The sequence below is a fragment of the Protobothrops mucrosquamatus genome, unplaced genomic scaffold, assembly GCF_001527695.2.
Source record: "Protobothrops mucrosquamatus isolate PMUCROS unplaced genomic scaffold, P.Mucros_1.0 scaffold24, whole genome shotgun sequence".
NCBI classification, from domain to species: Eukaryota; Metazoa; Chordata; class Lepidosauria; order Squamata; family Viperidae; genus Protobothrops; species Protobothrops mucrosquamatus.
Window position 1 is genome coordinate 2096130 of NW_015386409.1, and position 26651 is coordinate 2122780.

General features: G+C 36.1%; 1 protein-coding gene across 1 annotated transcript in view; it reads left to right on the forward strand.

Annotated features, from left to right (window-relative positions):
* FAF1 (Fas associated factor 1) overlaps window positions 1–26651 on the forward strand; it is a 183376-nt gene that overhangs the window by 68392 nt on the left and 88333 nt on the right. The window contains exon 8 of the mRNA XM_015810912.1: window positions 24517–24603. Within this exon, the coding sequence (XP_015666398.1) occupies window positions 24517–24603 (87 nt within the window). The remainder of the gene's footprint in view (window positions 1–24516; window positions 24604–26651) is intronic.

Sequence of the window (26651 nt, forward strand, 5' to 3'; positions counted from 1 at the left end):
CATGGCATAGGACCTGGCTACCTCCGAGACCGCCTTCTGCCACAGATTCCCTCCCATAGACCGGTACGCTCCCACAGAGTGGGTCTCCTCAGGGTGCCATCGGCCAAGCAATGTCGGCTGGCGACCCCCAGGGGGAGGGCCTTCTCTGTGGGTGCCCCTGCCCTCTGGAACGAACTACCCCCCGAGATCCGGATGATTCTGGATCTCCTTACTTTCCGCCGCGCCCTCAAGACATGGCTTTTCCAACAAGCGGGCCTGGCCTAGGGAGGATTTTAAATTGGGTTTCTTAGAAATTTTAATACCACAACTCTAAAATATTGGTTTTAATTTGGTTTTATTCGGTGGGGTTTGTGGGTTTGTTTTTGTTTTAAAAAAAATGTTGTGAGCCGCCCTGAGTCCTTCGGGAGAAGGGCGGGATACAAATTGAATAAAATAAATAAATAAATAAAATATATATATATACACACATACACATACATACATACATACATACATACATACATACATACATGCTCCACCCAACAGATAAGATATATATCCTCCCTGGTTTCTGCTGACAGGAGTAAGGAGAAACATGTGGCTGAAAAGGTTAATACAGCTGCCTAACATGCAAGCTGCCCAGGTTCGAATCCAGCAAATGTACAATTAGTTATGGTAAAAGTTTTTTTCTCTGTCTGAAATTAGAACTATTTTCTGGAACTATTTTCTCATTATTAGATAAGATTCTATCTTTCTTCCTATTTTTTTGTGTGGTAACAGATGATTTGGCAACTCAAGTATTCAAAATGTTGATGCTATCAATACTGTTGGGAGGTATTTCAATAAAACATTTGATAACAAATCTGTTTATTATCACTTCTTCCATCTGATCATGGTAGCAGTGGCTAATAAAGGTTTTTTCAAAAATATTAAAATTAAAAACAGGCAGCTAATCAATAATTAAGCATCACTAGAATATATATATATATCTTCAAAATGTAAAAAATGTCAATAAGAAAAAATTGTTTGGGCAAGACATTTTGCAACCTTGGTGAAGCCATATTGAAAACTCTGTTCTATTTTCTCCACAAATATGTCCAAGATATAAGTTTAGACAAATGTATCTCTCATGCTGATCTTCTAAATTGTTTAGACCTTAAAAACTGCAAATTTGTACTTTTACTACCAAAGCATTGTGTTCCTAATTTAGAACAAATATATTGGGATTAAAATTTTTCCTGAAAAAGAAAACGTGGTAGCATCTAAAAATAGTTATGAATGAAATAGGAATGAAGCTGATTAGATAGACATAAACACCTTATAACACGAATAGCAGTAAAATTTCCACATATATGATAAACTGTTTTCTTTTAGCCAAATGCTGCAACTTAAAAGAAGAGAGATAATGGTAATAGTCAACATTTCCATGCAGGAAATCATTCCTGACATTTCTCAGGAAGTTTATATGTTTTTCTGAACCTCAAATATCAACAAATATAATCCATACAAGGAAAAGTTCCTTTGGGTTCCTCCATAATTTTAAAAAGTGGAATGGAAGCCTGAGAGAAGAAGGTTTAAAAAAACTAGACTAGGTTATCAGCCTTAGTGCCTCATGCAATATGCCACAAGCTTACCTGAAAGCCAGCTTCATTTAAAATACGCTCAATACAATTTTGTACAAGAAAGGATCTCTAATCTGGAGACTACTGGTTGCCAGCATCCTACCAACAAGGTGTGATAGGTTGAAAGAATAAGCTTGAAGAATAGGAGAAAGAGCCACAACCAATACAACAGTCAGATAAAAGAAATTTGAGTCTAAAAGAGAAATGTAATTTGAGAAAACACTTCGGATTTTACCATCCTAGTTTTCTAGGTGGAGGAGGCACTTTTAGACTTGCAAAATTCTGTTCCTATAACCCTATAATAAAATTAGTATTAGCATTCATAATTTTGGTTTCCTAGCCTGGACGCTAGGTGATATAAGCATTCACTGTAAGACTTTATAACTTGTAACAAAATCATATTTAGAGCAATAGATCCTAAAACAAATGGTAAATTGTCTGGATATATTCTAGATGAGGAAAGTAATATAGTATCAATATAGGTAGTCTTTAACTCACACCAGTTGTTTAACAACAGTTTGAAGTTATGACAGCCTCAGAAAGGGTGTTTTATGGCCCATAAAGTACTTCCGGTTGTTGTAAAATGTGCCGTACTCCTGCCCCCCCATTACATGATTGCGATCTCGATTCTTGGCAATTTGTTTGCACTTATGACTGGTTGTCAAGCTCCCTGCAATCATGTTATTGCCATTTGCAATCTTCCACGCATGGAAGAAACAGAAATGGAGTGAAAGGAGCAATGACATCTTCATATAGGGTGTAATAATGGAACTTGAGAATTTTAGGTCTGTTTCTTCGCCCTGCAGAAGTAAGCAGAGGTTGAAGGTTTTCTTTCTACATGTGGAGGAGAGGTAACATTCTTCGGCAGGCATCTCTGTCAGCCAGCAGGGAGAGAAGCAATAAGGTAAGCAGTGCAGAGTGCTCCAGGTGGGTGGGGGAGAGCCCTGGGAGTCCTGGTGCAGGCTGTGCATGAGTGTCTGTTAGGGGCTGACAATCCGGCTTGGATTTTCAGGTCCTGAGCAGAACCTCCCAGGTTCTTCCTCCCTCTTGAGGCACACAGTGCTCCTTACCTGGGACTCTGTCCACTTAATGACCTATATACAATAGGTTAGCAACTGCAACCAGAAGTCCCGAGATTGTTGTCATTGAGTGAAGTGGTTACATGATGTCTCACTTATTGGCTGCTTTGCTCAACAAGTGAAATCTCTGGTTTTAATTGTCGTAAGTCAAGGACTACCTGTAAGGGAATCTATATAGTTACTAAAGTGATACTATATACTATGAAAATATAATACCTGTTTGTTATATTTTAGTTGGGCAAAATAGTGCACCATACAGCAAAAGTTTTTCAGCCAAGATATCTCAAATGAATTAACTTACAGAATGGTAAGTGGGCTTGGCAGACTGGGTGGGCGTGGCCACTGGATGGGTGTGGCTGCAGTAGTCGTGAGAGATTGGGTGGGCATGACCGGGGTGGGCGTGGCCACCTTGATGTTGCTTATGGGGAGGGAAACCTGTGGGAGCCGGGCAGGGTTGGGGGAGATCCAGGGGGTATCTGGCGGATGGGATGGTGGACTTCCCAATGGCGGCTCCAGGCTGGCTGGCCTTAGGCCAGTGATGGTGAACTTTTAGAGACCATGTGTGCTGGGGCGATGGTGCGTGCCCACAGAGAGAGCTCCGCGTGCCGCCTCTGGCACGCGTGCCATAGGTTCGCCACCACTGATATAAAAATTACCATAAAGCATTTTATGACATAATGCAAAATTTCATAAAACATTTCCTTTGATCAAATGTTGATGTGTGCACTATATAGTGCAATATGGGTTACTTTCAAGGCAGATACATATCTGAATATATCCATAAATTCTGAAGAACTTTTTCAGTATATTAGAAGCTCTGCCACTGTTGAAGGCATTGTTGAAGGCACTGTTGAAGGAATCTGGCAAGGAAATATCTCTGAAATGATGCCAAATTGGGGCATGGTTTTTTTTTAATACTTACAAAATATGTTTAGAGTGTGCTTCTTGTCTGGACTATCTTGCAAGACTGGCATCAATTGATCAAATCTTTATTGTCATAGAATGGATTCAGGAGGGTGGGAGACAAACAATTGTTTAAAAAGCTAAAAATATTAAAGCAAAAATTACACAACATTAAAAAACAACACACATACTGTAGATAGATAGCAAGATATACATAGATGCATAGATATATGTAAAACAAAAGAAAAAATTAAAGATGTTAAAATATTTAATTCAAAAAAATATATAAAAGTTATGACATACTTTAAGTGCTGCTGAGCAGAACCTGGCCAACATTGCATGTTGTGGCAGGATTAGTGTTTGCAAGTAGTAGAGAAATATAAAATTGTTGTGTGTACTCTGGATATTTATACAGAAATGGTGAAATGAGCCTAGCGTGAATGTCTCTAAAATACAGGCACTGGAGAAGCACATGCAGTTTTTTTCTGCGTCCAGAGTCACATGGGCATTGTCTTTCTGGGTAGGGAATTTTCCTGCATTGAGCTTCCGAGGACAGTTGAGAGAAAGAGATGACATCGTGCCAATGTAAAGGCCCTCTGGTGGCTAGATTGGTTAAGTATGTCAGGGAGAGGCAAAGTACCAGTTGGGTGAGGGTTAGCTACTTGGCAAAGGATACCTTAATCATGACATCAGTCTTGCAAGTTGAAAGTACATCTCTTTCTTCCCTTGCCTTTACAATCCAAGAAACTAGGAAGAATTTCTTCTGAGATGTTTACCATACACACATTCCTTTCTTCTTGGCTCTGGGGTAGCGTGTCTGATCGTTGTGTAGTCTGTGGCTCTTCCTCCTGTCTCCCAAGGTCATTCCCACATACCATTACACTATTCCTTTGCTAGTATGTTTGTCTGTTAGACAAAGAATAAATGGTTTAATTTGATGTCATAGCATTCCTCACGTCCATAGAGTGAATCCACCACAGTGCACTGAGCCTAATCAAACACCCTAAGGTTGAAATGCCCAGACTCAGGGAACATTAAAATTGGTGGCAAAGAAAGGGTCGTTGTTGAGGCTATCCTTTATTCCGTTAACTATCCTCTTGAGAATTGGGTATCATTTTATGAATGGTTTTGCACAAACCATTATTAGTAAATATTTTTACAAAGAATACATATATTTTATAATGAAAGTACACAAGAATTAAAAAAATGTCACAGTGACTTTTCTCTTCCAATGCCTTATCCAATAGTGATTATTTTTTATTTTGTTAACATTTGTACCTACAGTTGCTTTCTGGACATGCTGGGATAATAAAATTAAGAAATCTTTTTGCATAATCATAGTATCATGTATAATCATAGATACCAGTGTAGGGAAAGAGAAATAATTGGCACAAGAAGAAATAATATTGTCAGTATAGGCAGCATTATCTTAGAAAATCAGAAATTGAAAGTATTCATAGACCTGCCAGAATGAGGAACTTGAAAATTATTTTGAAAGCCAAAAGAATTGTGGTTATTATGGATATAGAAAAATGTTCCTGCTTGGACTGTAATTCCATATTATTATCTATGTGATGAATATCTTCAGTGGGCCTGGTAGTCAAACATTTTATTAAAGTTTTTAAATATAATATTACAAAAAGAATGAGAATAATTTTTAAAACTAACTTCCTAAGTACATTTACACAAGAAATCGCATGTCAGATTCAGTTGTATCTTCTGATGGGGACTGAGGAGATTTTCAGAAATAGATTCCTTTCTTTTAAATATCACTAATTGTTAACATTTTACCATACCTTTATATCTAGGGGAGAAATGTTGCTGGAAACTGAAATAAAAAATTGTTCCAAATATAGTAGAATACAATCGCTATATTTTATTTAGAATAGATGTCTTACATTGTATAAAATATTAACTCATAAAGGGAGAATTATTTAGTAGATACTCATCTGAACTTCCAAAGTCAATCAGTGTGGCCAGATAAATCAGAATATTTGTCATAAAAGGTTCACTAAAGAGCATATTGTTGCTCTGTGTTAGTTTTTTAATTCTTAATTATTCTTTTTATATTTATTTATCCATGTAATTTTCAAACATGTCTTAAACCACAAAGAAAAAAATCATTTTAAAACTGTGTTTTATTGACTTGGGCAAATTACATATATAGAGATTGGAAGTTGCTTTTTTCAAATGTAACCAAATAAAGATTAATTATTGTTAATTAACATGAAAAGGAAAAATGAGATCATTTTATATTCATGGTCTTTTCCTTAGCATAAGTATGTCAGGCATCAAGGCATGTTTTCATTACTAACACATAGATTCTTGCTATTATAGAATGTGAAGAAAGTAGAAGACACAATATCTGTTAACTAATGTGTTACATTTCTCAATATTCTATGAAATGAACTACCATAGGAGTACATGAGGTCCCAGAAGAAGGGACAAAAGCTTATTTTTGTATAGTGTGAGAAAGAATGATACTCAGGAACCTTAAGGTAATTGGACATACTGTATCCAGTCTCAATAATCAATCTCAATGGTCAATTTGAATAACAATATAATTCGATATATGATTCTCTTTTTGATAATATTTGTATTGTATTAATGCAAAATAAGACTTTTCCTCTTCCAGATTGGGCGATATTAATCACTGTAATTCCCAGAAGCAAAATTAGAACCTAAATTCTAAACTTCATTCTCTGGTGACTATCTTATTCATTTTACTATTTATTTTTGGTTAATATTAATATTCTGCCTTCATGACTGCTTAAAGTAGGCTACAACAAACAACCATTAAATAATGAGCAGCATTTTTTTAGAAAATGTAAATTGCACAGTAAAACAAAGCAATCCAATAAATGAAGGAGAATAGAAAAACTGAAACAAAACAGAAAGAAATCAGGAATAAGATGGCAGTTTGGTCAGACATTGACTCACTGAAAACTTCTATTAAAACTCATTTTAGAAAAGGAGGTAGTTCTTTCAAATATCTATAGATATATAAAAGAGAGAACTTGCACCTTTATATAAATTATACCCCAAAATAATCTTTGACTTACTACAAATTGGAGCTCAGTTTTTTTCTTAATCATGTGATGATGTAAAAGTTTATCTTGCCTTTCACTGCATACATTTCAGGTAGATAGGTATTCTCCATGTCTAGAAATTTCCAATGGTTAGCTTATGATGCAACTTTCAAGCTAAAAGCTATTAATAGAGTGAAGATGAACAGTTCTGTATTTTGGTTGCAATTTTTACATATATTTCCTGATATTTTGGACTATCTGCAAGGGAGCTTATTTACAAATATACAGGATAATTTGTTAAATTTGTATGCCACTCAACTCCCAATGACTTTGGGTGGCTCACAACAATCAAAACAGTGAAATTACAATAAAGCCAATAAAATGATAAAATATGGCAAGAATGACAGATTGGATGGTAATGGCCCAAAAGGTCTCATTCTCCCTCACCAAAGGCTTGAGTGAACAGCCAAATCTTTATACCCCTTATAAACAACACAGTGGGGGCAATCCGGATTTCAGGGGAAGCTCATTCCTGAGCACAGGCATTGTGACAGAGAAAACAAATTTCCAGAGTCCCAATAGGTGATATTGGCAGCCCTACAAGATTGAGTTGGCCAGCCAGATGCTATGGGGTACAAGTGGACTGTCAAAACATCAGGCTGTGTTGCATGAGCAGCTTTGTAGGTGTTAAACAGCACCTTGAATTGCACCTGGAAGCAAAATGGCAACCAATGCATCTTATATAGCAGCAATGACAAATGGGCATACCATGATACGTGCTATTGTGTTTTACACTAGCTGTAGCTTCTTGATGGTCTTCAATGACAATCCCATGTAGAGCGCATTGAGTAGTCCATGGATGAGGTGAGCAGAACATGAGTGAATGTCTGAAGAGGAAAGGAAGCAACTGGCACACAAGGTGAACCTGTGCAAAGGCTCACCTGGTCAAGCAGGAGCCATGAATCACGCATCAATCTTGAATGGAAAAGTGCAATCCCATCCAAGACCAACAACAAAAACATCCCGGACTCAGGCTGTATAAAAATATGCATTCCTTAAATATTTATACTTGCATTAAACAACTAAGGGAACATCACATACTGCTTACTTAGTATGAGTTTAGTACAGTACTATTTGCTAAAAAAACTTTTTTATTTGCATGTTATTTAGTTCTGTTATATATTGTTTTAATCACCTTCAGTAGCAGACTTTCAATTCCATATTTGCATAACATATTCCACAATTCAAGCCTTTTTTATTCCATGCTACCTGCAGCATTTTTTGACGACAGTCCAGAGAAGTTAGTGCATAACTTTGAACATTTTGACCAGTGTACTATAAACAGCTGGGAGCCTCTGTAATTTAGAGAGTACCTAGCAAGTCAAAAAAGTATAGCTCATATCCCACCAAATAAGAAATATATTGAGCAAAAATAATCAAGATACTAGCTTTCTTTTCAAGGAAAGGCTAAAACATCTGGAGTGTTCAATTTAGGAGGAAAAATGAATAAAGGTTTACAAAAGTATGTGTTCTATAGAGAAGGTGAAATTAGCCTTTCTCACTGAATTTTGGATCCTAGGACATCCAATATAACTATAGATAGTAGATTAATATAGAAAAAAGAACTTGCATAACATTTAAGTATATTGTATTTTGTGTTGTATTGTAAAGATTATATTGTATCATTATAATCCACGCCATATTTCCTTTTCATAATCAGTATGTGAATGCCAAATATTGCCATTAGTTTGTAGTTATTTCAGGTGTGATCCTAAGCATGCACATATATGTATATGCATACATATTTACATACATATATACTTGCAGAATTATTCACAGAATGTTTTCCCCAATATAATTTTTTTGGGATTACAGTATATTTTCAATATATATACATTTAAATTTTTTTCCAGGAGGGATGTTCATAATAGATTATGGCTTTTTGCTAATGTTTTATATGGGCTTTTCTAATTTATGAGTAAATACATTTATTAACTACCCAATGAACCATACTGTAAGCTCAAACAGTTTTTCTTTTTATAATGCTTGTGTTATTTGTATAGCTAGTGTTTTGCTGCATTTAACTCTGCCCAAATACATCTGCCCATATATCTCTGTCCAAAGCTATATCTGACTCTCTATATTTGGCCAATGGAGATAGAGAAGTTTGGAAAGATTTCATTTTCAATTTTTAAAATCCAGTTGGTTGTTGTTGGTTTTTTGTTTTTTTTGTTTTGCATTGGAACAGTCATCTACAGTGTTGTGTTCAATGTTGCAGCTGCTTGTGGTGATGTTATGAATGGAATTTCATTGTTCAGGACTGTGGGAGTATAGAATTCCTCTACAACACAGAATACCAATGTCTATAGCATCCTCAAAGCCACCGACACCCCACTGTCACTAACCTTCAGTCTTCTTCAGTCTTTCAATGTTAAGCTAATTGGTTCTCCAGGCTTCTGTTGCCCCCTGTGCTCATGTCAGTGGCTGTTTTTCTCTGTTGATGCACTCTATGTATCACTGTGTATGCTGCATTATGAACTCCTTGCAGAAGAGTCCAGAACACATTCATCATGTTTGTACGTCTATGTTTTTTATTGCATACCAGTCTTTTGTTATCGCTTTTATGACCTAATGTTTGCCTGAGAGTCTCTGTGCACCAGATGGCTGTGTTAGTCCTCCATCGTTCTCCCCCCCCCCAATCAGTTGTGCTCCCTTGGCCAGGGTGGATTTGTGGACTGCACTCATGACTGCTCAGCCATTGTGAGCTAGCTACTCTTGTGTGTTTATGGAATTTTGTCGGCATATTGGTGCTCTTTGCTGCTGTGATACAAGTATAATAATAGCAGCGGCTTTGAATTAGTCCTTTTCTTCTTTTCTTTTTTATTTAATATTGAAAAAGTGAATGGAAACCTTTACAGAATAGGGCTAAATATAGAAAGTATATTAATAAGCAGGGAAGAGGGTAAATATGAAGGTCTGATAAAATAATAATGGTACTAGGTTTAAAAATGCCAAAAATAAAGACAAGGCCATAGACATCCTAATGCAAAACCTGAGGTAAAGAGTGGACTAAAATCACTGGATAGGTCAAACTGAGACCCTGTGCCTGAAAAACAATGAGAAATAATTCTGTGTATGTTTTAAAAAATTCTTTCCTGATGAGCAAATAATTTGGAGTGATCACAGTTAGTGAGAATGCTGAGCTTGGACAAGATTGACTCCAAGTCTCCACTTCACAATGAAGCTCACTGGAAGATCCATTTATCACAACTATCTGTTATGTTTCTTAAATTAAGAAAGACATCATAAGCAGATTTGAACTCTCAGCAAAATTGAGATAGAAATGCAATCAGCAAATAACACTAAATAAATAAAATATTTTTGTACAGATACAACAAAGTCTTGTTGAGCTTCATTGTGCATCTGTTTAAAACTGCATAACAAATAAAAGAATAAATATGAGACTGGAAATATATACATTAAGCCTGAGTATATAGGATTCAAAAGAGATTTTCAGAATGGAAAGCATTTTAAAGGTTTCAATGGAGCCTGAAAACAGATGTATCTCCATTGATGATGTGGCTGCTGTAATTAATTGACTACTTAAATGCACTGTATCTTTTTTCAGGCTCACATGGAAAATGCAGTTCCTTGTTAAATTGCTGCATCCACATTTAGCATGTTCCATAACACCTCTTCTGAATCATTTTTGTAGCACATACAGCTTATAAGATAATGCTCATAATAAAATTAACAAATAGATCACAAATTGTGCAGATTGTAATAAACTAAAATAAAACACTGATCAATGAATCTTAGGGTAAGGCAATCAATCAATTTCATTCTTTTATATTTTGAAAATATATGTACATTTTCTATAGAAGTAAGAATATAATAGGACCTTATCTGAATCTTTGATATGAAATTGGTAGACATATGGTCATCAAATGACTGTTCACAAATACCAATACTTTATTCCAGGATAAAAGATACAGTGTTCTGTTACATTGGCAAATTCATGTCTCATGCCTGTAGAGAAGTTAATTTTTTAGCTAGGCTTTTTAAGAGACTTGTTTTTCATTTAGTTTTCCCCTCCTCTCCTGTCCCTGTACCATTTAAGTAGCAAAACATTGAATAGCTGCTTCAAAAGAGAAATGATATTGATAGAATGTGTCTACATTCTATTGATCTACATCTTTCTATATCTTTTCCTCCTTACACTCTTTAATGTTTGAGCAAGAATTTTAACAAATCAGCTATTTCAACATGGCTTTTTAATAAAAAATAAAACCTATTTTCCAACTTAACAGTGTGACATTTTAAAATATTGTTCTCAGTAAGAACATTCTATTTAAAACAAATTTTTAGTCATTTGTTAAATACCTCTTACTGATTGAGATAAGAAATAATAGGTTGTTGGAATATTAAAGCTTCCAAATGTTTAACAATTCTTTTTTTTTTTTTTTAACTCCCAGTAGGTAGCAAATAGAAGGGGTACATAGAAGCATTGTGAGTTAACAGGCAAGACTGATACAATCCACCAGGTGCTGGATTTCATTGGGTCTGTGGACTCAGAGTCTTATTCTGCTTATTTTGCATTCCTACTAGGGTTTTTTTTGGATTTTGGCTTCTTTATTGGATGCCCCCTAGGCAGATTAGCAAATCAAATTTCAAATCAGTAATTTGAAATCCTCTGAACTTTCTTGATCAGATTTTGGTGCAACATAAAAGGCATGAAGGTAATATGACAGGGTATATGTATTTGCAATAATCTGAGCACAAATCATCTTGCAATTGCTCTTGGTATTTAATCTGAACTTTCTTAGTAATTAAGCAGTTTCATGATTACATATGATCAACAAATTTTGGATGGGGTACTTTACAATCAATAAAATGTAATAAAAGTTGTGTTATATTCTGTATGTACATGCCTTAAAAACAGGAAGTGCATAAATATTTAAAAAGGTAGTTTTGTTGTGGGTTTTAAATGTTGGAATATAATAAAAACATTTCTAATAAAACATCTCAGTTTTGTTTTGTGTGTAAACCTCCATAGTTAAAGTTGTACACAGCAATTTCTTGATTGTATAACACTGCATAGCTCAGAGGTGAGATTAGAGAAACCCTGTAGAGTAGATAATACTTGAGGGCATCTACAACCAGAAAAGTATGTGCATTTAAGCATGGGAGGAAGGAAGGATCTGCTTTAAATTTAGTGTAGGGTCACTGAATCATAATGATAGATTAAATAGAGGAGTTGGAACAAAGAATAGGGGTATGCAGTGTGTAGCACTAATACTAGAAGTCTATGCTTTGCAGTAGTTATTTAATGTCTTTTCCCATATGTTTCTGAATAGAGAAGGTTATGGCAGAGATGAGCTAAGGAATAGCTTTGTTAGTGAGTAGTTAAATGGAAATAAATTTTTAAAAGAATTCTTTCTGTATACTGCCTGTGAGTACAACAGGGTAATGTTAGAACGTTTACAATGATAGAAATTAACATTCACTATGACACATATTTTTAGTTAAGCATACATTTATTATGGACTTAAATACTTTACTCTTCAAATCTGCAATACTGTTTGTTATAGCTCTGAAAACACAGAAGACTATGCTCTCGGTTACAATGGAAGTAAGTTTCAGTTATCTTAAGGAACTTGAGCATCTGACAAGCAATGTTAATTGTTATAAGCAAATAGAAATATTAGATGGAAGGAAAATTAGAAGTGGGATTTTTACTAATATTGATCAGCTATTATACCTTGTGTATATGAAACTGAGTATGCTTCGTCAATGGTGAGAGCTTTACTTCCCCTGTGATTCATGAATGGAAGTAGTTTATATGTCCATATGGGCATGTTTGTGTGGAAAAAAAAAGAACCCCAGAGTAATAGATGCACACAGAAGGAGAATTGCAGAATGTGCATTTCCTATAATGACGAAATTAGAATTATGTTCCTCCTTCCTTCATTAACTTAAAGAGGAGCTGCTTCTAATGTTTGACCAATATCTTTAAATGCCTCTTTGTCATATCAGTACCCAGCCAACTGGCCCATGTAACCTGATCTAACCAACCTATAAATTGGTCAGCTCAGAGCCTTATTTTGAAGAAAAGAAATCACACAATTCTGAAATGTTCCTATTTCTAAGGCAGACCAACAGGTCAGTCTATATCCCCTAGGCACTACTCATGCATTGCTTTCTTTTACTGATGAGGGCAAAACAATGAAGTAGTTAAGACCCACCATGTGCTTTTCTTTCATTCAGACAGATCATCCTATTGATTCTTTATTCTGCCCATCTGGAGCACAGTCTACAAGTTACTTGAATCCTCAGTACTTTTTGACTGAAGCTTATAACTGCCCAGGAATTTGAGTACCAGTTGTCTTCTTTGATTCCTAGTATTTGTATACTAATAGTTCAAGGTTGACTAAGAGTTTGCTTGGACTATTTCTTGATCACATTTTCCAAACCTGCTGTTTATTCTATTCCAGGGCTTGACTTATATTTTAAGATCAAAAATGCTCTATTGCTTTTCTTGAACCCTTATAGGGGGCGAAACCTATAGGGGGCGAAACCTTGGCCCCCTCAGATCGGGTCCGCAACTTGGGTGTTCTCCTGGATTCACGGTTGACATTGGATGACCAGTTGTCGGCCGTGACCAGGGGAGCGTTTTATCAGGTTCGCCTGATCCGCCAGTTGCGGCCGTTTCTGGACCGGGACGCCTTACGCACGGTAACTCATGCCCTTGTGACCTCCCGCCTGGACTACTGCAATGCTCTCTACATGGGGCTTCCCTTGAGGAGCACCCGGAGGCTCCAGCTAGTTCAAAATGCGGCCGCGCGGGCGGTGTTGGGAGGGACTCGTCGCTCCCACGTCATGCCGCTTTTGCGCGAGCTGCATTGGCTGCCGGTGGCCTTCCAGGTGCGCTTCAAGGTGCTGATTATTATCTTTAAAGCGCTCCATGGCATCGGACCTGGTTACCTTCGAGACCGCCTCCTGCCACAGATTACCCCCCACCGACCTGTACGCTCTCACAGAGTGGGTCTCCTCAGGGTGCCGTCAGCCAGACAGTGCCGGNCGCCCTCAAGACGTGGCTGTTCCAACTAGCGGGACTGGCCTGAGGGATTTTAAAGGGGGTTTTAATTACTTTTAAATTGACATATTTAAATATTTCATTTTAATCGAATTTTAATTAAGTATATGTATATATGTTAGTATTTTATTCAATTGTCAGCCGCCCTGAGTCCGTAAGGAGAAGGGCGGGATATAAATGCAATAAATAAATAAATAAATAAATAAATAAAATTTTCACATTTGTGAAAGGATCTATTATCCTTCTCATCTTTCCCATTACCTATTTTCTTATCTTCTTATGACTATCACTTTGTTGCTTGTATCCTACGATTTATATTGTTAGTATCCTAGTATGATGTATGTTGATTGCTTATTTAGTATCCTATGACTATCACTGAATGTTGTATCTTATGATTTATGATGAGTATATTTTTATGATGATTATGATCATGATTTATCACTTGTTGCTTGTACGTACACTGAGAGCTTATGCACTGGAGACAAATTCCTTGTGTGTCCAATCACACTTGGCCAATAAAGAATTCTATTCTATTCTACTCTGTTGTGCATCCAGAGAGAATCTTCAGCTTGGTACAATACCTTTAGAGCCCAAGGTCTGACAAATGGCGCATATGCCTTATTTCATTTTTGGTGCATCACTAAAAGTTTGTCTTATATATGAGGTACAATTTTTAGGCCTGTGGTTCTGTTTGTCGAACAGATACAAGCTATTTCTAAATGAAAGAACTGCAACCATTTAATTATATTTAATTTAGTTTCATACAGTACCAAATTGCTGTGGCTGCAGAGTCTCAATAACTCATTGCAATCATATCCATTATTTGAGGGCTTTTTTACAGAACAATCTTCAATTTTGTCTAAGTTGTTTTTTAAGCCTTGTTTAAATTTATAACCAAATCTTTGAATCTAGATGGGACCTTGCTCCATGGTGAGTTTTTAATTATGTGTGAAGCTCTCTTGAGTATAAATAAGCTCATGCTGTATTTCTTCTTTCCTTTTTTTAAATGATTAATATCATTCCTCTGTAATACATCATGTTCATCAGCATTTGGGTTTCCTGCCCCATTTCAATACTATTTCAATTACTTATTTGGTAAACTTTTTATTAGAAACATTATATCAGCTCATGTGCTAGCCATTTTCTTTCAGATCCATTCACAACAAGAAATCACATTTACTTAAATGTAACTGCTGCTTTAATATTCTTACATCAACATGCAAAAGTTTGGAATTGAGAAGCCAGAGTTAGAACATTCATCTAATTTCCAGACTTAGGCATTTTTATGTTGAAAATGTTACTGTTCGTTATTGTTGAAATCAATGCTTTCACCTTGTTGTTTATTAGGTAATCTAGAGTTTTCTGAAATAGCTCTATTCTGTTATGGCAGGATTTTTATTTATTGTCTAAAATTGGGTTTCATGTCCTCTTCACTTCCTGACCCCAGAGACTTAGAATATCCAGCAACTCTTGCGTTATCAGTATTGCAGCCAAATAAACATAGTTTGAAAGCCTATTGATAAAGGAATACGCTCTGAAGGCTTATGCCATACTCCAGGCCCATAGCTTGTCAAGCTGGAAAATGTCACCGTTTCTGCCAAAGTGTCTGGCCTTTCCAAACATGTGACAAACAACTAAGTGTCTCCAAAAATATTATCTATAGCCAACATTAAAAATTGTGCCATTTGTTCTCATTTCAGTTCTATATTAATCACTCTGTTGCACTCACTGAATTTTGGTGGTAGTGCTATAAGACAATTAATTGTACTTTCTGTCTCTGTTAAGCAATCCTCTTTTTTCCTTTGTGGAACTGCGCTTCAATTATTGATCATTAATTCTGTTTTATAATCTTTTGCTACAAATGCTAGATGAGGGAATAGATTCCTCAGTTGCTTCTTATCCTCTTCTATGGAGAAAATGATTTATTCAGAACCAGAACATGCTAAAAGTTTATAATGAACCTGTGAACTATAACATTTTTGTATGTCTTTAATCCAGTGCTTTAGATTTTTATAGATACTTGGGCATGCAGCCCATCTATTTTTTAATTTTTAATATCACCAAATCCATACCAACTCATGCCAACTTACAACAAAAATTAAAATAGTCACAATTCAATATAGTTAACGAAAAATAAAAAAATCTGTGGTAAAAAGCTAGCTTAGCAAAGAAGGAAGGTTTTTAAGGCAAATGGCAACATTTGAATCAAGACACCTACTAAGATGTATACATAAATTGTTATTCAAATGTGTCACGGAGACAAAACAAGTATAGATAGTTCTAATGCAGCTGCTGCAAGGGAGCCTGCCCGTTACAGACACAAGTCATGACACAATCCCACATGATCACCTTCCTTAATGACCCCTAAAACTGCTCTCTCAAGGGCAGTTGTTAAGCGACCGTGCAAGTCATTAAGCAAATCATGTGGTGCTTCAGGATGTGGGGCTGGCTCTGGAAGGCCTAGTGAAGACCCCGGGTCTATTCTTTGCTTCCCCTCCCTATGGGCCTTGGGCCTGCTCCCCCCCCCTCAGTTCCTGTAAGACTTGTCCCTGCTCCTGGCCCAGCCACTCAGGCACTCAAGGGAGCCTCAGGATGGCTCAGAGGCTACTGGTGTATGCAAAGCTGTTGCAGCTTTCAAGATTCAGCCTGCTTCTCAGCCAGCTGTTGGGCCCAGCAACCCCAACTAACTTTTCTGTTTTCTGTAACTTCTGACAGAGCTGCCCAGCCAATGAGAGGCTCAGCTTTCCTACAGAGGCAGCCTTGTGGTAGCCTCCTGCCAGTCTGCAAGCAGGTGCTATTCTCAGCTGTTGTCACAATCCTTTGGAAGTCTCCGTATTTAAGGAGGCTCCATTTTAAGAATTTACCTATGGTATAACATATGAGAAAATTGGTACAAAATGTTATGGTACTTTTCTCTCTCTCTCTTTCGCTCTCTTGCAGGGCAATTAGAAGCTTCAGGGGTAGTTTTCATGATTCTTCCATACTATGTCTAATATCTTCCTGATTTCCATTGACTGCAGTAAAGTTTGAGAATGTGCAATTCATCTTTTCTTCTGTTTTTCCTGTCAGATTTTACATTGTAAACTCCTTCAATCAGTTATCTATGGAGCTGAAGATTTTGTGCTTATATCACAGGCTCTTTTAAGAGGCTCTTCTTTCATTGATAATATATTCTTACTTCAAAATGTAATAAGCAGACAGTCCTGCTGTATTGGAAGATTGTCATTTTATGGACATATCCTCTATTATTATCCTGCTAGTTATACTAGCATTTTTTCCTAATTATTCTATTCTTCCAATACAGCCCTACAAGAGATTTCTCCCTCACATATCATCAAAGACATATTTTTATGTGAAATCATGGTCAGGGGTCATAAAATTAAAAAAGTATGAAGAGCTTAAAAGCTAGGTGATGTTTCACGTGCTATTAAGGAAAGGACTAGGTTTAAATATGGTTACTTTTTATTTGCAACAGGTACCCTAGAATGTATTTTTCTAACCAACTTCCAAGTCAATTCACAAATAAACATCTTGGCTCTTCCATATATTTTTACATTCTTCAAGTGCATTTCTAGTTTGCTTGATTTGCCCAAACAAATTTTGAAGAGAAATGGAGGAACAGTAGAGGGAAAAAAACAGCTCATAGCAACAGACAAGGAAAGAGAAGGCTTAAGAAAAAGTGAAAGATGTGATACTAGAGGAGAAATGCCAATTTCTTAATGTGGATTAAGTTTTGTATATGATCTTGCCTCTAAAATTGTTTGAGAGCACTCTTTGCTCTTTAATGAGTCTCGGCACTTTCTGTAGTATCTTTTAAATTGTAGAATTCAGTCCTGAACATATTATTCACTATGTTCAATGGATTTACCTCCTAATAAATAAATTTAGGGCTGTAGCCTCTTGATTAATTCACAGTCTAACATTTTGTTTTTATCTTCCCCATCCTTAAAAAAGAGAATTTGTGCAGCCTATCTGTTCTGTAATACAATCCTGCGTAAATGACCCTTGATCACTCCATTTGTCTGTTCTATTGATCTGTTTGTTTTCCAATGCTTCTGCATGTGCCCTTAAACAACAAACCTTTGGAGGCAGGGCATGTGATATTTAAAAACACCATTCAGTTATACATTGCTGCACAAATCATGTAAGTCTGCTGAGACTAATCTTATAATAATGCCACATCTACAAAATAGAGAACATATTTTGATTTTATTTTTAAAATCAATAATTTTCATGTAGGAAGAAGAAGCTATAGAACTTGAGTTCCTGATGTTGTTTTTTAATATACTACCTATCCCCCAAAGCAGATCATCTTTTGGTATTATTTATTGGCAGCCATTTTGCTATGTCGCTGAGTCATTTATTTTATCCTAGCTGTTCAAATATATATTTCTGAATGAAATGTTGCATTAGCAATTTATATTCATTCGTAACAGTTTTTTGTGTATGAAATGCAATTGCTATATAAAATATTAGATTTTATATAAAATGATAAATAAGAAATAAATAAGTGGAACTGAGGCTGATGAACTTTTACATTTGCCAGTTCAAGGTGTATTACAGGGAACAAATACTTAATATGGAATCTGTTCAAAATAAGAGATCTTTGAATTGAAGATATATAGGCTAAAAATGCAGATTGTTTTCTTAGTATTAATAAGAAATTACTAATTACTAGTATTCTGAATACATATATGAAAAATATGGTTCCCTGTCAACATAATGATCTTTGAAATATAAGAACTGTGATATTAGGATTGATTAGCAATTGCAAGATTAGGCTAAATACTGTTCATAAAAAGGGGCTCCAGGTCTGAACCTCCTCTTTTTTTGCTGATTGCTTTTCCATTAGCTTATGATAACAGTATAGCAAAGTTGGTGCATTAGCTATATTTTCATTTCTGAAATACACTTTTTACCCTGATTGTATATCGGTATGCATATATCTCCTAGTGGTGGGATGCAGGCAACAATAGATTGGTTTGCAACTACTATAGTCTCTACATTAGAAATCATACCTACGTGGAATACTACTTTGTTGCTTTTTTGACACATTGCTCAAAATATGCTAAAAACCTATCCGTACTGTCACTAATGCCGCATGTGGCATAGAGGTACAATAAATGCTATCATCCTAGCTCATGCCTTCTCTGTTTTATTAAAAAAAAGTTACATTGCTTGATCAAAGCCATAATGGAGATCAATATGGGCCTCCCGGTGACATATGGAAGGCTGTTACGTAGAAAAGCAAATGATGTTTTTCTTAAGTGTTGAATGTAGCAAATGTTGAACACAAGCTTATTTTTCCCTTATTTAAATTAATCAGATTTCTGACTGTCTAATTTGGGAAAAGACAATCAGCTGAGATATCCAGCTTCTAAGAGTTCAGCAATAAGCAAATATTGTTACTACCATGGAGTTGGCTTAAGTGCCTATTTGGGATACTTAGGAGGAATAGCCAAAGGCCTAGTGTTGGTGCCACTATCTCCAAATATTTACCACAAAAAACTGCCATGTCAGTTTGTAAACCTTAGGTTTACAGATCTATCTTTATTCAGGCCTCTAAGTTCTGCTACTTCTATGCTAAGCCCTGACTGTATAGGAACATAAGAAACTTTTTCATTTTACATAAAATATTCTCAATAAAGAATTCTCTGTGCATTAACATAGGATTTGTTCATCTTAAAACATTGCATTGGTAGTTTTTTTTTTAAAAGAAAGGCCAGTTGATACATTATCAGAGAGCAACTTTTTAAAAAAATACTGTAGGTCGAAAGAGGACTGGCTTTGGCATCTTTTCAGAATGCATTTGTTAATATAACCTGAGTTATTTGTTTAACTAAACACAGTGCATGCCTAAATACATTTTACCTGCTACTTCCCAGCTGAGGCTTGTCTTCTAACAACTAGTGTATTTTGCAACAAGCTGCTCAACAGATGTCATTCTGGTTGAATAATACTTGTGCGTTGGCTAACATTACTCAAACTTTGATCACTTTAGTTCAGCACATCAGTCTGGCATTGTGCTTTATACCAACATAACACTATAAGTCGAAATGCCTTTCAGACTTAGAATAGCAAAGGAATGTTATTGAAATCAGTGGAGTTACAGATGAATGAATGAAAAAGGAGAATACTGTTTATTTCATAATACTGCGGTGTTGTGTTTTGGAATTAGAACAGAATGTAAGGAATCCAGTTTCCAGAATTTAGTTATTTTTACTTTATTAGTGTTGAAGAACAGAAGCTGCGGGTCCTGATAATATCCCTGGGCGTGTATTTAAGGAGTGTGCTGACCAACTGGCCACTGTTCTCACAGACATCTTCAATCTCTTGTTGCATCAGGCCGTGGTTCCATCATGTTTTAAGACTGCAATCATTGTACCAGTGCCCCCAAAAGTTATAATCCCTTGCCTTAATGATTACCATCCAGTTGCACTCACTTCTATTATGATGAAGTGTTTTGAGAGATTGGTAAAGGACTATATGGTTTCATGCCTTCCCCCTACATTTGACTTGTTACAGTTTGCCTATTGGAAGAATCGCTCTGTAGAAGATGCATTTTCCTGTGTGCTTCATCTTAGCTTGGCGCACCTGGAGGGGAAGAATACTCATGTGCGAATGCTGTTTGTTGATTTTAGTTCGGCATTCAACACAATCATTCCTCAGCATTCCCCAGTGAACAAACTGGGCCTATTAAGTTTTAATACTCCTTTATGTAATTGGATACTTGGTTTCCTTATTGATAGGCCCCAGTTTGTGTGAGTTGGAAAGAAAATTTTCAACTCCATCTCCTTGAGTATGGGTTCCCCACAGGGCTGTGTCCTGAGTCCGCTACTGTTCACCTTGATGACCCCTGGCTGCTGTGCCAAATCTGCTACGAATCATATTGTAAAGTATGCAGACGACACGGCTGTGGTGGGTCTTATCTGGGATAACAGTGAAGATGCTTATAGGGAAAAGGTGAAGGCTCTGGTGGACTGGTGCAATAAAAGTAACCTGGTTCTAAATGTTGATAAAACAAAGGAGATCATTGTAGATTTTAGAAAGAGCTGGCATAGTCATACTCCACTCAGTATCAAGGATGCAGCTGTAGAGGTGGTCAACAGTATTAGGTATCTGGGGGTGCAGATAACTAACAATCTTCACACTGGTCATCCTTAGTGAAGCGTGCAAACCAGCATCTGGTTTCCTGTGTCGGATGAGGAGAGCACATCTCTCTTCTTCTGTCCTGGCCACTTTTTACAGAGGCACAATTGAGAGTATTTTAACAAATGGCATCACTGTCTGGTTCAGTGGCAGCAGCGCCTCAGATAGAAAGTCCATACAGAGATTGGTAAGGACAGCCGAGAAGATCATAGGAAGCTCACTTCCTGGTATTCAGGATGCTTCTTGTAAGCACTATGAGCTTAGAGCTCAAAGCATTGTTAGAGACCCCACACACCCACTTTATGGTCTGTTTCTGTTGCTCCCCTCTGGGAGGAGGTTTTGAAGTATTTCTAGCAGGACTACCCGATTCGCTAATAGCTTTGTTCCCTATACCATCCGTCTGGTAAACTCACAAGATTTGTTTTTCTCGCCATGCACAAGTATACATAATCCGAACTAGACTGTGTTGTTTCTCTGTGTCATATAATATATGTAGGTATATATGCATAATTCTGTATTTATTTATTTAATTTTGTCATATTTATGTAGTGTATATTGGAGGTGGTGACCCTTTGAGAGCTGTATGCAACGAAATTTCATTTTAATGTATGTCAATTAGTGTATATTCAAAGTGACAATAAAGTTATTATTCTTATTCTTATTTATTCTTATTGCTGTTTTTGTAGATTTTATTATATGACTGACATTGGTTTCTTAGATAAGCAAACTCCCTGTCTCCATAGTATGTGTCTTAATTAAAATAATATTAATTTCTGTAATAAATAAAATAGGAAAATTATTTTCAATGCCTTTTATTCCTGGACATACTAACACTAGTTTTAGGAAACACATCAATAGTACTGAATTTTCTTATGTCAGCTATAATAATAGTCATGTCTGTTGCTTCCTGATATGGAAAAGAAATCTTTTTTAAAGATATTCATAACTGTTTAGGAAGCTTATCTTTATTCTCTGTAGGTTATCCTATACTTGTTAAAATACCCATTCTTGAATTATTGGTTTGTAATCTAAAATGAAGATTTTATTGGTTACCCCATGCATTTATGTCTGTATGTGTGTGTGAGAGAAAGATAGATAGATAGATAGATAGATAGATAGATAGATAGATAGATAGATAGATAGATAGATAGATAGATAGATAGATAGATAGATAGATAGATAGATAACTTTTCCTGAGATATGGTACAAAATAGAAATTACTGGAACCATATTATGAACTAATCAGGTAAGGTTTCATTTGGTACACAAAAATGACACTGAAATAACTTTTGCAATATAAACAACTTTGAAAGGTGTAGCACATTAAATATAGTTATTATGGCATAAAGTTTCTTGAACTACAGTTCAGTTCAACAGGTGCATCACTTTCCAGAACATGAGAGAAAGAGAGAGAGAGATTACTTATAAGCAATGACTTAAGAATAAAATGTAAATTTTATGTAACGTAGAATGTAAATTTAACATGCTATTAGTATGTTCAAACCTTTGTGTATATAAAATGATTAGTGACTTATAATCAGATGTCTATGGAGATTCTCAGTCATCCAGATCATGGTTGTCCCAAAGGTGCTTTTTCAAGAGGCAACTGGACTTCCTTGTTTTTCTTTGAAGATGTTTTGCTTCTCATCCATGAAGCTTCTTCAGCTCTTTGAGAAGCGAAAGTCTTCAAAGAAAAACAAGAAAGTCCAGCTGCCTCTTGAAAAAGCACCTTTGGGGGTTGGTTCCCAGACTGATAGAGAGTCATTAGCTGCAAATGTCCATCAGAAGGCTGTAAAAAGTTAAGTCAGAAAGTCTCCATTCTAATGTACATGGGGTATTAGTGCTACATTGAAAGAATTAAGATGTGGAAATTACTATAACCTCATTCTATCTATCTCAATGAATATTTCTAAAGAGAATTGTGTCAGATGCATGCTTATAGAAGAATCAGTTTCATTTTAGAGAGAGCTAAACAGTTTGATGATCTAGTGTTAATAATAATTTGTTAGATAAACAATACCTACAGTGGGATAAAATAATTGTGGTTCAGGCTATAGGTAAAAGAACTAAAGTTCTTGGTAAGTTGAAATCCGGTATTAGAGTATGCCTAATAAATTCTCATATTAGAGTATGCCTAATAAAGTGCTTTTATTCATCAGTGGCCACTTTAAAGTAATAGTTAATACATATGCATTATTGGCAAATGAACAAATGAAAGTAGCAATGTTGTGTTTGATTTTCTTAGATCTTGCAATAGGACAAAATCTGTTTCTGAATTTATTTATTTATTTTTATTTTACAAAATTTATATGCCGCCCTTCTCCCCATGGGACTCAGGGCGGCTCACAGCATGTTAAAACAATATACAGAATTACCCCTTCTAAAAACCAATTAAAACCCAAATATTAGTGGCTGTGACTATTTAAAATCATTAAAAATTATCCCTATTTAAAATTCACCCTAGGTCAGTCCCGNGAAAAAGCCATGTCTTGAGGGCGCGGCGGAAGGTTAGGAGATCCGGAATCGTCCGGATCTCGGGGGGTAGTTCGTTCCAGAGGGTGGGGGCACCCACAGAGAAGGCCCTCCCCCTGGGGGTCGCCAGCCGACATTGCTTGGCCGACGGCACCCTGAGGAGGCCCGCTCTGTGGGAGCGTACCGGTCTGTGGGAGGGAATTTACTCTGGAGTCTATATACAGCATGTTGCAATGAGCAACTTCTTAGATTTGAGGCTACTTATGAAGACCAACCCACCACTTTATAAAAGTATGAGAGAGAAATATTGTCATTAACAAAGTTTCCTGGCATAGAGAAGGCCAGCCAGGTGCCGCTACCCATTGTGACCGAATGCTTCAACTAGGAGCAGTAAATAACCATGGATTCTCTTTTAAGTCTATCCTGTAATATGCTACTTTTGTTAATTTATTTTTTAATTCATCGGATAGATGTTGTAATCTAAAAAATACAAATTGGAGCAGAGGCTCAAGCATAGATAAGGAAAAGATAACTTTTTTCAGCCAGTGGGTCAGATTCATTTTTATATCCCTTTCAAGGATACATGACATTGTAGCCCAGGTAAAAACCCACAAAAATGATACAGTAGTCTGGCCAAGGAGTAAACTCAGCCTGTTCACTTCACTGTAATTCCATTGTATTCCACTTCATTCCACTGTAAGGTCACTATTTTCTTTAGACTTATGTTTCACAGTCTACCTTTCATTGATACTTTCTTAGAATTGTTTGAAAAATAAAAAAGATTCTATTTCATTATTAGGATCTTTAGACTAAAAATACTGATACTGAATTTGTAATCTTGATGTAATCTTTCTTTCTGATCACTTTGAAACCAAATTTGAACAATTATTTTTATGAAGGGCATTTCCTTCTTGCGGTACATTGTGTGTTGTATTTGCTACATGTACCAGGTACATTTATGTATAAGTGATTTTACAGTAAACTTGATAGTTGTGTCTGTAAAACATTTGGTATGGGAGTAAACAACTAAATTTTGATTCTAGCTTTCATTAGAGGTCTTAATGATTGCTTTAAAAAAATCACAATTTCTCAACTTGAATGGCACAACTGTAGTATTTAAATTACTGAATGCTGGTTGTATAAAGTAAGCATTTGCAGCCATTTATTTGTTCCTTTGTTTATGGCAGGTTAAACGAAATGTGTACGACCTGACTAGTATCCCTGTTCGTCATCAATATTGGGAAGGCTGGCCTGCTTCTGCTACAGATGACTCAGTAAGTCATAATTATTCAGCATTATCGTAAATACTGTAGTGTTTTTTTCTAATCCATATTGTGGTTTTCTATTGGAAATACTTGTTACATTTCAAAAATATTTCTATGCAAATACATTTTGTAATTTAATATGATGTTTTTGTGTCAAGCTTGATTCCAATTGATTTCATACCTATGCACTTTTATTGGTAAGAATATTAAAACAGTTTGCCATTATCTTCTTCCAGATCTTTTCTTTTTTGTGGCATTTCCTGGTGGTCTTTTATCCAATTACTAAATATCCTGCTCTGTTTAGCTTTTCATGATAAACCAAGAATGGCCAGATACTCTAATTTATCTGACTAATAGTACATTAAAGCAACTGAACTATTAATTTAGGGCTTCTAAATTAGAAAAAAATTCTTAATACAGATTTTCACAGTAAAAACAACAGTTAATATGCTTTGTGATATGATTACAAGTCCTTGAAGACATGGTTTTGTCAGTGGGTTTGGAGATCCCATTCAGAGCTGATCAAGTGGCTTGCCTGATTCTGTTGCCACTGCCACAGGGTGAGGAGGGTTGAAATTGAGTGGGGTTTAAATTGTGCATTTTTAACAGATGGATTTAATGTTGTACATCTCCCAGAGTCACTGTGTATGTTGCTGAATGAATGACTGAATGACTGAATGAATGACTATAATTTGGTAAACTGTTTTTTCAATTACTTTTGACAACACTAGATCAGTGAATCATACAGTATTTTCTACCGTGATGTTCCTGCAAGAAAAATATCACAAGGAGTTAGTCTTGTATATATATCTGTTGGGGAATATGTTTGATGAAATGGGAGGCTATTTTTTTTTTAAAAAAAAACCTCAGATGTCATTTTATACATTTTTGTTACATTTATGTAGGTTACAAGAACACTTGTAATAAAAGTTCATAGGAAGGAAGAGAAAGTATTTCTTGTTCTTTTGTAGAAAGAGACAGTTAGAACATAGAACATAGATTAACAAGGTTGGAAGGGACCCCGGAGGTCTTCTAATCCCTGCTCAAGCAGGAGACCCTGCTATTGGACAAACGGCTGTTCAATCTCTTCTTGAAAACCTCCAATGCTGGAGCACCCACAGTTTCTGGAGGAAAGCCTGATTAATTGTTCTCATTGTGAGGAAATTTCTCCTTAGTTCTAGGTTGGATCTCTCTTTAACGATTTTTCACCCATTACTTCTTCTCTTACCCTCATGTGCTTTGGAGAACAGGTCAACCCTCTCTTCTCTGTGACAGCCCCTCAAATATTGGAAGACTGCTATCATGCCACCCCCTAGTCCTTCTCTTTGTTAGACTAGTTCTCCCAACTGTTCGTTGTACGGTTTAGCCTCCAGATCCCGTATCATCTTTGTTGTTCTTCTCTGTACTCATTCTAGGGGGTCTCAGCATCTTTTTTGCATCATGGGTGGCCTATGGCAATGTCATTCTTTTTCCTTTTATATTAACTCACATGCATTCAACAAAGCTTTCAGCCTTGTTTTTGTGCATTTCTGTAGAGATGTAGCGATTTCTTACATATAATGCAACTCCACCTCCTCTTTTGAAAGGTTTTTTTTTTGTTAACAGTATCCTTCTAGCAGTACATTCCAATCATAAGTTTCATCCACTAAATTTCAGTAATGGTAACAATATTGTACCTGCCCTCTGTACCAAAGACAAATAGTTTGCCCTATTTGTTCCTATTGTTACCTATTGAAATACATGCATATTGTTATAAATTGAAACTTGTTTTTTAATATGTAAGACACGTCACCTAAAACAGATACTTCTGGCTGTAGTAGAGACTTTATAGTCATTCCACATTATCTGCTATTTCATGTGTAGCATGTTATAAAATAGTTGTCACACTTTTTAAGTTCACTTACATTCTCAAGGGCAAAGAAAGGCTGTCACTGCTGTACATTTGGCACAAGAGTGCCACGCTGGTATTTTCAAGGAAAGTAGCTAGTCCTTGTATTGGATGTAGAACTGAAGCTTTTGATAAAAACAAACATAGACAAGGTTAATTGCAACCTCTG